Source organism: Leuciscus leuciscus (genome assembly GCF_965113295.1).
Source record: "Leuciscus leuciscus genome assembly, chromosome: 6".
Classification (NCBI taxonomy): domain Eukaryota; kingdom Metazoa; phylum Chordata; class Actinopteri; order Cypriniformes; family Leuciscidae; genus Leuciscus; species Leuciscus leuciscus.
In genome coordinates this window covers 14,170,535-14,186,942 of record NC_138730.1, presented here as the reverse complement: position 1 = coordinate 14,186,942, position 16,408 = coordinate 14,170,535, and the positions used below count along the sequence as shown (strand labels likewise).

The 16,408-nt window shown below is 38.0% G+C and overlaps 1 protein-coding gene across 1 annotated transcript in view; it reads left to right on the top strand.

Annotated features, from left to right (window-relative positions):
• Window positions 1-16,402, top strand: part of acap2a (ArfGAP with coiled-coil, ankyrin repeat and PH domains 2a) — a 116,515-nt gene extending 100,113 nt beyond the window's left edge. The window contains exons 18-24 of the mRNA XM_082174149.1: window positions 6,233-6,426; window positions 6,532-6,633; window positions 6,848-6,940; window positions 13,177-13,394; window positions 13,551-13,660; window positions 14,936-15,046; window positions 15,169-16,402. Coding sequence (XP_082030275.1) covers window positions 6,233-6,426; window positions 6,532-6,633; window positions 6,848-6,940; window positions 13,177-13,394; window positions 13,551-13,660; window positions 14,936-15,046; window positions 15,169-15,319 — 979 coding nt within the window. The 3' untranslated portion in view covers window positions 15,320-16,402. The remainder of the gene's footprint in view (window positions 1-6,232; window positions 6,427-6,531; window positions 6,634-6,847; window positions 6,941-13,176; window positions 13,395-13,550; window positions 13,661-14,935; window positions 15,047-15,168) is intronic.
• Window positions 16,403-16,408: the final 6 nt, after the last annotated feature.

The following is a 16,408-nucleotide window of genomic DNA, read 5'->3' as shown; positions in this document are numbered from 1 at the left end:
ACACGGCACAGCGCGGATGAACACAATGTTTTGAGGAGAATGTGTGGCTGTCCGTCACCGCGCCGGTGTGGATACTGTCATTCAGAATCACAGATTGTACTGTAAGTACAACATACTGTAAGAGTTTTCACCGGAAAATGTCATCTGAACAAGTTACACCCACTTTGTTCTGACCAACTAAGGGGAAAAAAACATTGCAGTAAATCGTGCTGATTAAATCTAACAATCGCTTCATTTCACGTAAAACCGTGCAAATTATACTTTGTTCTCAAATTGTAATATTAACAATATCAGCATTGCGTGACTACATTTAATGCCCTTCCGATATTTCTCCTTGTTTTCGCATGGGCCCGGGTGCAGTCTCTTTTTTTCTGTAGCCACTCAAAGTCCGAACGAAGTCTTTTGCATTTTACAACGGGTGAATCTCGTCACTGGTGATTTTCGTTTGAACCTTTCTGGATCCGACATCAAATTAATAAGTTTAATTATATCAAGTGCTGTGAGAAAAGGCAATAAATCTCCACCTCCAACATCCTCACACGCAATATAGCCTACTAGCCAAGACTCTTCTTTATGTGTGAAGATGTGACGTAATGACGCAAAGACATGCTCGAATTTCCCGCGGAAATCCACCAGTACCACTGGAATTAAAAACATTATTACGAGCTTACCGTTTTGAATCGAGCTAAGGCAAGCAGAGAGTTTTGAACACTGGCTGGTTATGTACTTGCTCAAAATTTTATTTTGTATAATTTTTAACCCAAAACAGTTACGGACTGGAGCTTTAAGTTATAAATCCAAATCAACAGGCAAAGAGATGGTCAAAGATACAGGCTAGGTTCAGTGAACAAAATATATAGTCCAAAGAGGCAATCACAGCAAATAAAAAGTAATAAACATCATAGCCAAGAAACAGGCAAAAGGTCACAACAAGAAACTTTGCAAAGTGTAAGAGGAAAACATGTCTCTTTATTCCTAACAAGCAGGAAGTAACGGTAGAAGAAATGGAGTGTGGTCAGTGGTGAGGGCTTCCTCTGGTGGTTGGAGGGAGCAGATGTTACAGAACCCTAGGTAGTCGGGGTGGGGATGCCTTCGGCGGTTCGCTTTCATTCTTTGAGAACGAATGGCACATTCTCAGATGGTTCATCAGACCAAGGGAACAGGTTGATAACCCAACACATTGAAAGGGGGTGAGTCCTGTGGATAAATGGATTAGCAAATTTGGGGCATATTCAGCCCTTAGAAATTCACTCCACCTCTGTTGTTCCTGACTACAGTATGACCTGAGTTAATGTTCAATCTCCTGGTTCAACCTCTCCACTTGTCCATTAGCCTGTGGGTGGTCATCTGAGGATAAACTGACAATAATGTCCAACAGTTTGCAAAATTCCTGCCACATCCTTGATGTGAACTGAGGACCCCGGTCCGTGACAATGTCTTCTGGTAATCCATATACCCGGAACACATGATGGAACAAGAGAGTAGCTGTTTCCATGGCAGTAGGAAGACCTTTCAGTGGAACAAGATGACAAGCTTTAGAAAAATGGAATTGGAATTGGGTAGATCTGTGACAAAGTCTTCTGATAGATGTAGGGTCCCCTAACCATTCCTCAGAGGCCCTGGTCCCATCTATGAGTATGAGAGCTACAACCACTGATGAGGCGAGAATGGAATCTTGGTTATTTTGATATAGATATATGGTCATTCCTTCTAGAGAGAGCATCTGCTTTACTGTTCTTGCTTCCAGGAAAGTAGGTAATGACCTGGTTCTTGGGAGAAGAGATAACAGAATGAGATCTTTTCAATTCAACTCGTCACCTTTATTTATATAGCGATTTTTACAATACAGATTGTTTCAAAGAAGCTTTACAGTGATATCAGATATATAAAATAATGCAACAAAGTGATGGATAATTTTTGTTGTAAAAAAGTTATTAATTTAGTTAATTTATATATATATAGCCGCTCTGGAGAAAACAGTGGTCATCATCCAGCTCAGTTCAGTTCTCATGTAATGGTGTCAATGCAGGCAGATCAATAATATTGTTAAATATTAAGTGTCCCCAACTAAGCAAGCCAAAAGCCAAAGGCGACGGTGGCAAGGAACCCAAAGTCCATCAGGTGACAGAATGGAGAGAAAAAACCTTGGGTGATACCAGGCTCAGTCAGGGGCCAGTTCTCCTCTGGCCAACGAACGAACAGTGTATGATTATGATTCAGGCAGCATTACAGGTCAGAAGTCAGATTGGATTGGAACATTCAGATTGGAATAGATTGTAAAATTTTCAGTGTGAAACAGTCCAACTTGTAGAGTTCTTGGGACAGTCTGTTGTGATATGCCTTGTCCTATGGGTTCTTTGTCGACTGCTGTGATATTAATTGAAGGGATGCATGGCAGAGTGGGGATCTTAAGTTCCTGGATGAGATTGTCATAATATTAAATTGACTGCAGCCCCGGAATCCATTAGCGCTGAAACATATTGTGTTTTATTAGAAATCTCAATGGAGATGGATAGAGTGAAATATTGGTGAAGGGCAGTAAGGAAATGTTAATTTCTCTCTGTTTTCCTTGAGGTGTTGTTGGCTTTGTTGGGACAGATATTGCTATGATGTTTGGGTTGGCCGCAGTAAAAGCATAGATGCTCCTGTAGACGATGATGTTGTTCTTCTGGTGTCACTCTGGTATAGCTGATTTGCATGGGTTCTGTGGACTGGGGCATGGAGAAGAGCAGCAGCTTCAGCTGGAACAGGAGCCATTTTGGTTTGTTGGGAGTGGAGGTTGTTACGAATGAGATTATCTAACTTAATAGCCATGACGATAAACTGTGATAGGTCCATGGTTTCATCTTTGAATGCTAACTCCACTTCTTTTAAGTGCCACAACATTCCTCCCACTGTGGGCTGCTTGTGTTCTAAATTGGATGGCATATTCAGTGGCTGATCGATTACCTTGGCATACGTGCAACAACTGTACAGCGATATCCTGACCTTCTGCAGAATATTGAAAGACATCTTAAATTTCCTGAGCAAAATATTTAAAAAGTAGTTTGTAATTATTGTCCCACATAGCCGAAGCCCAATCCAATGCCTTTCCAGTGAGCAGTCATCATAAATGAATGTTTTGTAGTATCTTGACGAAATGCTTCTGATTGATTGGAAAAGTAAATTCTACATTCATGTAAACATTTTCAGCAGAACCATAAAAATGATCTGGTAGTGCAAACCTTACCAGCTCAGTTCTAGTTGGCGGAAGTGATTGAATGCATTAGGTTAAGAGGTAAGACTGGCAATACTTTGCGAAGTGTTAGTGGAATACATGGCTCTTTGTGGCTACTTTTAACTCCACTTTTAAACATACACTCGCAAACTTCCCCTCATGAGAATCCCCACCACCATTTTCTGCGTTCAACTTCATCGAGTGGACAGACCCTTGGACAATCTACTCAGCATGTACACTTCAGGCAGATCCATAGACCACAATGACCCATGATTGTGACGTCACAGCAAATTGCACTTAATTGACCCCCATCCCACACAAATCTAGTGTATGATTGATGATGTTATTTTGACATTTTACCGCATTTAATACTTCTTGTAGCCTTAAGCTGACTGTTTTTTAACACAGTTATAGTTTATTGTATTATCATTTTTGTTTGTCTGAATTATTTAACATTTAATATTTATTATAAAAAAAAAAATATATATATATATATATATATATATATATATATATATATATATTACATTTTTAACAGCCCAATCATACATACAGGCCTATAGAATGGTGGGGGGATGTAATCTATCTATCTATATATCTTTTTAACTAACTCTTTCTTTCATTAGTTATCTTTCTTTCTTTCTCTTTCTTTCTTTCTTTCTTTCTTTCTTTCTCTCTTTCTTTCTTTCTTTCTATCCATCCATCCATCCATCCATCCATATCCTATCCTATCCTATCCTATCTGCCGCGTTTCCACCGAAATTACCCGGAACAATTTGTCCCAGGACCTTTTTTTGCCCCAGACCGGTTGCTTTCTGCTTTTACACCGCGGTCTAAAGTACCGGGAAGGTAAACTGCGCGCAACTGCTCCTCCCAGTCTGCGACGGACAGTAATCAGTTTTGAGCGCCACATTTATAATAAGTATGGAGGAGATTCAAACTGTGCTGCAGTTATGTATTGGTTTACTAACGAGGTAATTAACAAAGCAAAATAGACGAGCACTGATACTAAAGCGTGTTCAGAAAGCTTGTATGCGTATAAAATTAGACAACGTATGTTATCAGTTATTGTGAGATGCCTGGGACGAACGCGCAAAAATGTTCTGTTTCGCAAATACGCTTAAAAAAAAGCCTGAACCCCGTCTATCAATCATAAATAGTGAATAGTCTTGTAAATAGTTGTTTGTTACTAACCTCAAAACGCTATTTCAATCCTGTTATAGTAAATTTGTAACATGGTTTGGAGTGCCTTGCAATAGATGACAATGTGTAAACATAATGACTTAATAAAAGCTGTGGCAGAAAAGAGACGAGCACTGATAAAGCGTGTTCAGTAAGCTCGTAATGCTAACGTTAGATATAAAATTTGTATGTTATCAGCTATTGCGGACATTGACCGTGAGATGGCTGGGACGAACGCGCAGAAAGTTTCCTCTTCCACAAATACCCATAATAAAGCCTGAACGATTGCGTCATAACCACGCGACTCTCTGTCGCACAGTAGAGAGATTACCGTATGGACAGGAGGAGAAGCTCGCGGGCAATCGGGGAGACGTGGAGGCAAAATGACAAAATAATTCATCAGAATACCTAGCAAAAGTTTCTCCTGCTCCTAGCTCGTGGATACCTCCTACTCACGCTCTCCGTCTCTGCAAGATTCGGAAGGGAATGATTCAGATTTCTCATGCCACAGCCACTAGAAGACAGACGGTTTGCTCACGTCACATCTACATCGTCAAGCTCGGTTTGAGTCTGCGCGTCAGGAACGGAAGTCCTAAAAAATCGCTAAAAATGGGCTTCACTTGTCTCAATTGAGTTCCAATGAGATGGCTCTGTCCACTTCTTATACTGTCTATGGCAGGGACTATCGGAGGGGGAAATATTTACCCGGAACTTCATTTAGACCCTGGTTCCTGCGGTATAAACACATCGAGTACCAGCCCAAAGTTCCTAGTTCCTGGGAAAAGTTCCTGCGGTGGAAACGCGGCTTTTCTTTCTTTCATTCTAACTCCAACTCTCTAAATTACTACTTTAAACTTCAAGCTTTTAAAACTTTCTTTCTTTCTTTCTTTCTTTCTTTCTAACTCCAAATTAAATTCAAATTTTGATAGTTGGAGAGGCCCATTAGACTCCATTAGCTGCCATTCTATGTACTATTTCTAATCCATCGAGACAAATGTTCCATTCTATCTAATATTTCTAAACTGAAAACCTTCAAACTTCAAACTTTTAAAACTACTAAACTAAAACTTTAACTATTTCAAACCAAAAACATTCAAACTTTTAAAACTACTAAACTAAAACTTAAACTATTTCAAACCAAAAACATTCAAACTTTTAAAACTACTAAACTAAAACTTAAACTAAAGTTAAAAACCTTCAAAACCTCAAACTTCAAGCTTTTAAAACTTCTTCAAACTTTCTGGCAAGGCTTTTTCATGCCAATTTAAAGTTTGTCTATACAAACTTTTTTATCTAGTTTATTGTATTATCATTTTTGTTTGTGTGAATTATTTAACATTTAATATTTATTATAAAAAAAATTTTTTTTTATATATATATATATATATTCTGTAAATAATATATATATGGGTATATATAGTATATATAGCCAGGGTGTAAATAATAATCAGCACCATAGCAGATTCCAAGTGATCAAGGGCTTAGCGTGTTCCATTTAAACACATTGCAAGGGTTCCATGAAACACATTAAAAGTTTATTGCAAATACATACAAATATTTAAGTAGTTTAACAGCATAGGATTTTGTGTCATTCTCAATGCTTCATGAGAGCGGGCGGTGCTGAAGAGTTCTTTTGACACAATTTGCGAATTTCTATTCTCTGATTGATGGAGATTTATTTCCAGATCATATGTAATGAATTCTCTGTTTAACATTGATTATTTAGAAATACCAGCCACTTTATTAGGTAAATGGCCTCCCAGTCACCATATCTACATAAAGTGTAATAAATATTCTTAATACTTGTTTGCATTTCTGTCTGTGCAATCCAAGACAGGAGATTGAAGCCTTCATCCGTGCTAAGTATGTAGAAAAAAGGTTTGTCCTGAAACCTACAGCCCAGGAGCAGAAGGAAAAGATCATGACGTTTAGAAAACTTGACAAACGTCTAAAGGGAAACATGGATTTTCTTCCCCCGCGGCCTCCCCCTCCCACACCCAAACTCCGAACTGTCTCCAATACCTCAGGTGAATGCTGGGAGACTGCAGATCAAAGACAGGATACTGGCTGGAATCAGTTGTATCTTTCAGCCAAAACTAATGCTTCTTTGTTTTCCCTTCCACTGTGAACAGCTTCCTTTAGTGGTCAGGAGGTACGACGTGATTCGTTGTTCTGCCCCGATGAGCTTGATTCTCTTTTTTCTTACTTTGATACATCCTCAAAGCTGCAAAGCTGTAAGTGCCTTATTCCATGAATCAGTGCTTTTCTGTCTCTGTCTGTTATGAGCTGACTTTATGGAGCCAGAATAATTACATATTTGACATTTTGAATTGAGTTTGTTATATTCCCCACCTGTTCATTGTGTAACAACACTATGGCATGCCAGGTTATATTGCTGCAATATTCTCATGGCTCATGCATGTTTTGACTGTGTTCTTGTAATGGCAGTGAGGAGTAAAGACAGCGGGATTCAGAACAGTGCAGATGGGAGCAGAGAGATGTTGGCCTCCACCCCCTCCAGCTCTAGCCTGAGTGAAACAGGTGAGCTTAACAGTTCACAGTACATACGTTTCAAACCCTCAGAATGCCTCTAACACACAAGCAAAGTTTAATCTCCTCAATATCTTAGCTGACAAGTGAATCATATTTTCATATTATGACTGAGGAACCAATAGTATATTCATACTATGTATAGTAGTATGTATTTAAGTCAGAAACAAAAGGCAAATGAGCCTGCAGGCCACTGAGTCCCAAAATTAACCCAGAATTGTCCAGAGGACAAACCCAAGAGTAAGGTCAGGGCCAGGAAAGAAGTCAATAACCAGAGATCACTCTGGACCAGCTCTTGAAGCACAAAACACTCTGGCACTGAAGCAGTGTTCAGACAGAGTAGATATGGGCAGAATAATAAGAGAGAGAGGGAACAGGCGAGAGAGAAATGATCCATAGACACTTCAATGGTTCGCTGCTGGGGGGCGATCTCAGTGAATCCGCATGATTCATGGGTTTACAGTGATCGCCCACCAGTGCTAAACCATTGAAATTTCAAAACGTTTCGAAACAGTTATGGCATAACGAAGCCTCTTTTACTGAAATAGGGGAAGTTTGATACATGCTCCGAACCACTGATCAAAACAAAAGATTTGTAAATGTTTTAAAGCTTCATGAAACAGTGTTTCAAAATCGACCCAGCACTACCTGTCAAGTCACCTTTATTTATATACTGTATACAATAAAGATTGTTTCAAAGCAGCTTTACAGTGTTAACTGGAAAATTATTCAATTATGCAAATGGAGTTCATTTCAGCTGTACAGCAGCTCGAAAAGGAAATAGTGTCATTGTTTAGCTTAAGTCAGTTCAGAGTTGATTCAGTTCCGTTGTAAGGATCATCAATTATTAAATTAGTTAATTTCATATATAAAGCAGTTCTGCAGAAAACAGTGACGTCATCGCCCAGCTCAGTTCGGTTCTCATCCAATAGTATCAGTGCAGACAAAACAATAATATTGTTGAATATTTAGCAAGCCAGAACCCAAACTCTATCAGGTGACCGAATGGAGAATTTTCTGGTTCTTGTGGTCTTTGCTGACGATCTGTGTCGATGGCTGTCGTGTCAAGGCCTGCACAGGGGATTGTCTAGTTCAGTGGTTCCCAACCTTTTTTTGTCTGAGACCCCCTTTTTCCCAAGAAAATATATTAGGGCCCCCCTTCACATTTAATGATATTTTCACTCTTGTAAGCTTGCAGCAAGGATGACAAAATATGTTGTTTTCAAACAAACGGTATGTTTACTATAAACAGATATGTTTATGCACAAATAATAGCCTATAATATTGAAAATACAATAACAAAAACATTAGTAGGCCCTTTGTAATTAAAAAATGTAAGCCTAGGAGTAGCCTATAAATTTGCCCTATTTTAAATGCAATAACAAAAATATCAGTATTCACACTTGTGTGTAGGTAAAAAAGAATGAATATAGGCTATTACTAAATGACTTCTGTCTGGGGCCTCAATACTTGCATGTTATTTGTGAGGCTTTATCAATGTGAGGCTTTATTTTTTAGGCTTTTGGCGCTATAGCGAGCGATAACAAACATGCGTTTATTAACAGAATAATGCGTTTTTCGGAAGAACATTGTAGCTGGAACTACTTCTCTCTCTGTGTGTCTCTATGACGAGTCACGCAGGTACTGGGCTACTCCGAAGCGGCAGCGATCCGAACCAGTGTTAAATAGTCCCAATGTAATCACTTATTATAGGTGAACCATAGTGATTCAGGATAAGACAAAAACACGGTTTGGAAAATGGATTCATGATGAACTCGCTCATTATATACATTTTGAACAGAAAAAAGTTAAGGACTTTTATTTAATACAAATTGCTCAAATCTTTTCAAAATATGACGCGACCCCCCACAGAGCTCGCTGAGGCCCCCTTGTGGGCCGCGACCCCTCTGTTGGGAACCGATGGTCTAATTGACAGGATCTCTATTCAGAGCTGAATTGTGGTTGTGTCTAGGTACAGATCTGGATATGGCTGACTACAGTAACCTCGGGATAACCAGAGAGACTAATATTTAAGTAGATGCGATTCTTCTAAAGCTTAATGGTCGTAAAAAAATTCTACACTTGTTTTGTTTGACCACCATAGGAAATTAATGGGAAATACTCAAAAATATGAAAATATAGAGAATGTATTGTGTGTACAATCTACAAATCATCCACGGTGAAAAAAAGTGTACTGCAATGAAGGGGTGACACTCTAAGATATCAAGAGAGCAAAATATATATCAATATATGGTGTGACTGTAACACAATAGCAAGTTTTTGCAAATCCGGAAAATAAAATCCAAATTTCAGCCACAATGTGCAGTAAAAACACGGACATCAAGGAAGGGGTTACACCCCACATAGCAACATTTTGACGTCCCAGATCCGGCCCACATCTGGCACACGTGGAAAGATGATCTGGCCCACATGCAGCGTGGAATGACGGCCCTTGGGTGGCTGACTCCTGTTTGCCAGATCTGGGCCACAAGCAGGCCATAGCAATGCCACATGTCAGCCAAGAGCAAATAAATAAACCAGAACTGGACCTTATCTGAGCCACAAAATCTGTGTATATTAAATATGGTGTCATTTCAGCCTTAATAAGACTGTTAACAAGCAGAATCACTGAAGGAAAGAAGAGAACAGAAAAAGAGATGAGCAGAAACACAAGAACTACAACTGACTTCCAACCACAGCCTAAGATGAAGTCAACTGAAGATGAAAGAACACATTAAATCTGTGAAGATCTCAGCAGAGGAGGATTAAACAATTCCAGAAAAAACATTACCAGCTTCACTTATTACTAACCAGACTGACTTTATTTCTGTCAGACGTCTATAAAAGTTATTATTGAGAATTAACAGGGGTTTAACTCTAATGTGTTTCATTTGAAGTCACCATGAAGTCACCATAACAGTGATGAGTGTTTCCATTAGTTGGGCTCTTAGCTCTTATTATATTATTAGTCGTTTTTGGCCGCTAAAGTGAAACGAGATCAGGTGATGATGGTCACATGTTGGTGGTTTTAAAATCATTATGAAATACTGATTCACTAATGTCTTTCGAATCTAACAACTGTGTTGTACCATTAATATATTCACATCACAAACCCTGTGTTACAGCAGCATGAGATATAGCAATATTATAACAAACATGAGCACGAAAAGTTAATCTATGATGACACACACAGATATCAACAATCAGCACATGAATCTCAACAATGGTAACAATCTAAAGTACCTTGCTGCAATGCATGCTGGGTAACAGCATAGTACAAAACTCCCAGCATGCATTGTAATATGAATAAATTATACTGCTGAATTATCCTATTATTATTTTTAATTCTAAATATTTGCTTAAATTTTTTGCTGTTGTTTTTGTTGTGACATTTAGTAACTTTTCAGTGATGTTCTGAATTGATCTGTTTATCTGAATATTTTTGATTGTCACCATTGTTGATATCGGTGTGTGTCATCATAGATTAACTTTTCATGCTCATGTCTGTTAAAATCTTCTAACTGTTTGTTATAATATTGCTGGATCTCATGCTGCATTAACTCAGGGTTTGTAATGTGAATATGTTAACGGTACAACACAATTGTTAGATTCAAAAGAAATTAGTAAATCGGTCCATTTCATGATGATTATAAAACCATCAAAGGGTAACCATCATCACCTGATCTCATTTCACTTTAGCTTTCTTTGCTGCTTCAAATGTGTTTGAAAAACACACTGTCACAGCAGCACAGAGGACAACAGAAATAATAAGAGTTAAGAGCCCAACTAATGGAAACACTAATCACTGTTATGGTGACTTAAAATGAAACCCATTTCTCATTAAAAACTTTTGTAGACGTCTGACAGAAATAAAGTCAGTCTGGTTAGTAATAAGTGAAACTGGTAATGCTGTTAGTGGAGTTGTTGGCTGACATGATGTGGCATTGCTATGGCCTGCTTGTGGCCCAGATCTGGCAAACAGGAGTCAGCCACCCAAGGGCCGTCATTCCACGCTGCATGTGGGCCAGATCATCTTTCCACGTGGGCCGGATGTGGGCCGGATCTGGGACGTCAAAATGTTGCAATGTGGGACACTATTACAGACACAAATTAACTGATGTGTTTTTCTTTTTATTACTTCCACCAATTGGGTTGATGGATGGATTGTAAAGGCATTGTTTAACATAAAATACTGCTTTAATTGAGAAGTAGTACAAAAATTTTTTGAGTAATTAGTACCATGAAATTATCTCAAAATACAAAAGAAAAAATTGTATTGAACAAAAATAATTTACATTTACTGACAATGAAAAAAAGTTGCATTTCAGGTGATCGGTCACTTTTGACCACGAACAGCACAAGTGTGACTCCCAAATGAACAATACCTGAGGGTTAAGGGTTAACCTGAGGGTGGCTTTCAAATGAAAGATTCAAGCTTGGAATTTAGCCCTATCCTAGAATGCTGCCCCATATCCCCGGCTGGGAATAAGAACCAGCCAAGAGTGAGGAGTTGGGGTGGTGGAGAGATGGAGAAAACTGTTGAGGTAACTAGGTGAGTCGGCTGTGTATATATAGCCTATATCTTGAGCTGATTAGATAGACCATTTGTACGTGCTGCTCCCAATCTTTGTTTATAAAACATAATTTTTCACTTGAATTCTGCAATTTCTTGAGATGCAGACACATGTGAGGCTGACAATATACTTGTTTAATAAGTGACACTTAGCCTACATTTTAAAATCTTTATTTGAATATGGCAACATGCTACCTCATTCTACAATATTTCTATGATTAAATCACTGACAGAGACCCCTCCCCATCAGCCAATCACTGTGTGCATAGAGGTCAACCTTTCTTACTTCTCTTTATTCCTTAGTAAAAGTTGGTCTCGTCAGTTTTGTGATGTTTTTACCTAAGAACTTTAGTGTTGCATTCGTTAGCCTCATAGCATAATTGCCTAAATCATATTTCAATGTCTTTGGAAAACAAGGAAAAACAAAAAATGACTTAGGCAATTATGCTATGAGGCTAACAATATGAGGAATGTGATGTAAAGAAAAGAGCAGTAAAGATTCAGAACATTAAAGTGACAGAAGTGATCTCATATGCAGAAGCAATTAAGAGAGGCAAGAATACATCAACAGCCAGTCATGGCAATTTCTCTAATAGTGAGCACAGTTTCTGATATTCATAGCAGAAGTGATTAGTTGCTCAGCCAAAACATATAATAGAACAGAAAGAATCAAGATCATAATCAGGGCAGCAGAAAAATACTTGGAAGAAAAATATATCACTATAGAAACAATTAATGAAGCACTGACAGCAATTTGATCTCCTGAAAATGAATCAATACCGACAGACTGTTTTTCACTGCATTTCTCACATATTGTAATCTTTTAACCTTTAATACTTTTGCTCCAGTAATGGTGTTAATGTCTGTAGAGCTTCCTTCATGACATTTTTTTTTCCTTTTACCTTTCCTACTGACTATCTGCCATCCAACATTATTCAAAGTTCCCTCTGTACCTTAATCCATCCCATTCATTCCTTCCTGATTAACCGTCAATTCCCATGTTTAAATCACTGCTCAGTGTTGCCATACCGCCTTCTACCTCGTACCTTCATACTCGAACATAATAACAGAGATGGAAAACCAACAAGAAAAGCAATGGGGGCCTCTAGTGGCCAAAAATAAGTCCTTAACCCTGACAATTTGATGAACATTGACAGTTATGTCATGAATTTAATCACCATTGAACTAAATTGAGCTGAATAATGACTTTAGTTGTCTTTTGTAGAGTAGCTTTATAACTGAATCAAATTTGTTTCACAATTGATGAACTATGCGACACTGACACTGTTATTGAGTTGACATGATTCAACATTGAATTTACTTGAGCTGGATAATGACACTATTGCCTTCTTTTTTTTTTTCTTTTTTTTTTTTGAAGCTAATAATCTGCCAAAACAATGTGTTGTATAAAGCGCTATATAAATAAATGTGACTTGACTGTAAAATAAAGTGCAACCTTTTTTCTGTTTATACTAAAAAAGTGTCCATATGTATCCTGTATTTATAAAAGTATATGTATGTAGAGGTAGGCTAAATCTATCAAATAATGTGACTACAAAAAGTCAATGCTTTTTTTCTATCATGGCAACATTTCTGGGGTCAAGAGTCAATGCTTTTTAAAATACCAATGATATTTTGTGTAATTGTGTTTCAGAGCTTCAAGAGTCTGAGTCACCCATGTCCATGAATCAGGCAGACCGTCCTACTGTGTTCACTGAGCTGACTGATTCCTCTGCTGGTAGTCTACTGTACTGGGCGTCCTGTGCCTGCAGCCTTACAGACATGGTGCAGGCATTGGCTCATGGAGCTGATGTCAACTGGGTCAATGGGGAAGACAGCAATCGGACTCCACTAATACAAGCCGTACAAGGGGTCAGTACTTGTGGGACAAATGACAATACATAAAGATGATTTAGACCAAAGGGATCTGTAGGCAGTTGCATGCAGTAGTTTGGTTAAAGTACTGTTAAACACTTTAATGAACTTAAACTTCTACTGAATATGTCTTTATTAATGTTGTGTGTCCAGGGTTCTCTGATCACCTGTGAGTTCCTACTTCAAAATGCTGCCAGTGTGGACCAGCAGGACGTTCGTGGCAGAGGACCATTGCATCATGCCACCATACTGGGTCATACTGGGTAGTTATATATCTATAACTTTTCAAAAGCTAAAAAAAAAAACATAATTATGATGTACAATAGATAATGCAGTAAATGTTTTAAAGGCACTATTTACATACTCTTTTATTTAAAAAGTTAAATATATACTTTACCGTTCAAACGTTTGGGATCACTATGATTTTTTAAAATAAATGTATACTTTTATTCTGCAAAGATGCATTTAATTGATCAAAAATTACAGTAAAGACATTGATAATGTTACAAAAGATTTCAAATAAATGCTGTTCTTTGCATGGTCTGTTTATCAGAGAATCCTGAAAAATGACACCATCCATTTACTAAACTACATTAAACAGCACAACTATTTGCAATTGTGATAATGCACATCCTTATTTTGCAAAGTTCCTGGGTCAACATATTTTGCTAATCCTGGAACAACAGTCCTGTCTGAAAATGTAATCATAACCATATCCCTACCCATAAGTAATTCCTAAAATTAGAGGGAAATGACAGATGAATAACACTGATGTAGAAACACATAACCCTGGTTGTAAGCCTAAACTTGACAAACAGTAAACTTGTCCCTCAAATCTGATTGGTTGACTGCAGTGTTGTTCCAGGATCAACAAAGATGTTACCGTTTATAATGTTCCCATTATAAAATGTTGTGCATAGTAACGTCATCCCTAAAAAATCCCGCTTTGTTGCATAAGTTTTGTTGTATCACTAAAAAATCTGCCCTTGAGCCGTTTTCATACATACTTTTGCGTATATCGCATCCTAACAATTTTTTAAATGCAGAGAGTAATAAGACAATTGAATTTTGCAGTTTACTGCTTATTATTTTCACGAATAATAGGTCTATTATTAAATTAGGACATTTAAGTAGCTTTTATTAACATGCCTTAGAAAAAAACAAACATTAATGGTGTGTTTCTTGAGACATAACAAAGGCACTGCCATATGTCAGTGCAAGTTGCTTTCAGTTAAAACAGCTCAAACATGCATTTTAGTCTGGGACTAGGCTTAAGCCTTGTCTGTGAAACCGGACATTGCATTTGATACTGCAGTGACAGGAGTCCCAGTAACATTACATTTGTATTACATTATAAATTTGGATCTTGAAGTACTGGTACTTTTTACATCCCTAATATATAATAAATAAAAACAAAGCTACAAACTATATGATCAATTAATTGAATCTATTGACTGCCCTAATTTGCTATGTTTTTATTTTTTATTTTATCTTATTAAAATAACTAACACTCTTTTCCTGTGTTGATGTGGTGTCAGTCAAGTATGTCTGTTCCTAAAACGAGGGGCCAAGCAAAACACTGTGGACGCTGATAACAGAAGTCCGCTGTCCATTGCAGTGGAGGCCGCCAATGCAGACATTGTCACTCTGTACGTCTCACACCATAAACTGCTTCCTGCTTCTTTATCAAAAAATAAAAAATATAAAAAATCATGCCAATGTGTGATGGATCCTAACTTCAAATATTGTTTTTCTTTCCTTCGACTCTAAGGTTACGTTTGGCCAAGATGAACGAGGAGATGAGAGAGTCTGAAGGAGCTCTTGGCCAGTCAGGTCAATACCCTCACCCTCAGAGTCACACCGAGCAACAGTATAAAAAATGCATTCAAGAATTTATAACTTTACAATTACAGGAGTCATAAACTTTCGCTTTCCATCAGCATCAAAACAAATCCCCTGCAGACCACATAACACTGGTTGCCACAGCTGAGGTGGATAGGAATGTTACAATTGTAGATTGGACAAACATCTTTTAGTTTTCATCTTTTAGTCTTTGTAGCATCCAAGCCATATTTATTTATTATATGTGTCTGAAACCATGTGTGTGACATCACTTGCCAGCCATTAGCCACCAGGCAGCACTCTCTTATTACAAAAATGCAAATATTGATGGTTGATGCAAATCAGATCTGAGGGGGCACAACCCTTTTGCCCCCTTCTGGCGCCGGCCCTTCTCCTGTTGCACACGTCACACACAGAAAGTTTTTTTGCAAACACAAGCGGCTTCTGAAGACAAAGCCGGCATGTCTATGCGACATGTCTATTTATAGTTTCAGTAATGTATTACGCCGCGTCACTATGTCATCACGTTCAGCCAATCACAGATTGGCGTGTGTAAACACGTGCTTTAGACAACGGAACATGCCTGTGCGTCAAACCATGGCTTTGAGTTCCATTCGAAATGGAACCACTGAACCACTCATATTCAGAATCGGTATAATCTGAATTTGATTTATAAAGATTTATAAATATTAATCGAAATTCTGTTTCATGTAAATAATTCATTTGAAGTACCCACAGTTCATAAACACTCACTGGCCACTTTTTAGGTACATCTTTCTAGTACCGGGTTAAACCCCCTTTTGACTTCAGAACTGCCTTAATTCTTTGTGACATAGATTCAACAAGGTGCTGGAAAAATTCTTTAGAGATTTTGATCCATATTGTAATGATAGCATCAGGCAGTTTCTGTAGATTTGTCAGCTGCGCATCCATGATGTGAATCTCCCTTTCCACCACATCCCAAAGGTTCTCTATTGGATTGAGATCTGGAGACTGTGGAGGCCATTTGAGTTTAGTGACTCACTGTCATGCTCAAGAAACCAGTTTGAGATTATTTGAGCTTTGTGATCCATGGTTTCATGTTGTTTAGGCCAAATTTCTACCCTAACATCTGAATGTCACACCGAAATTGAAATCGCAAAGTTTTTCCAATCTTTTTTTGTCCAGTT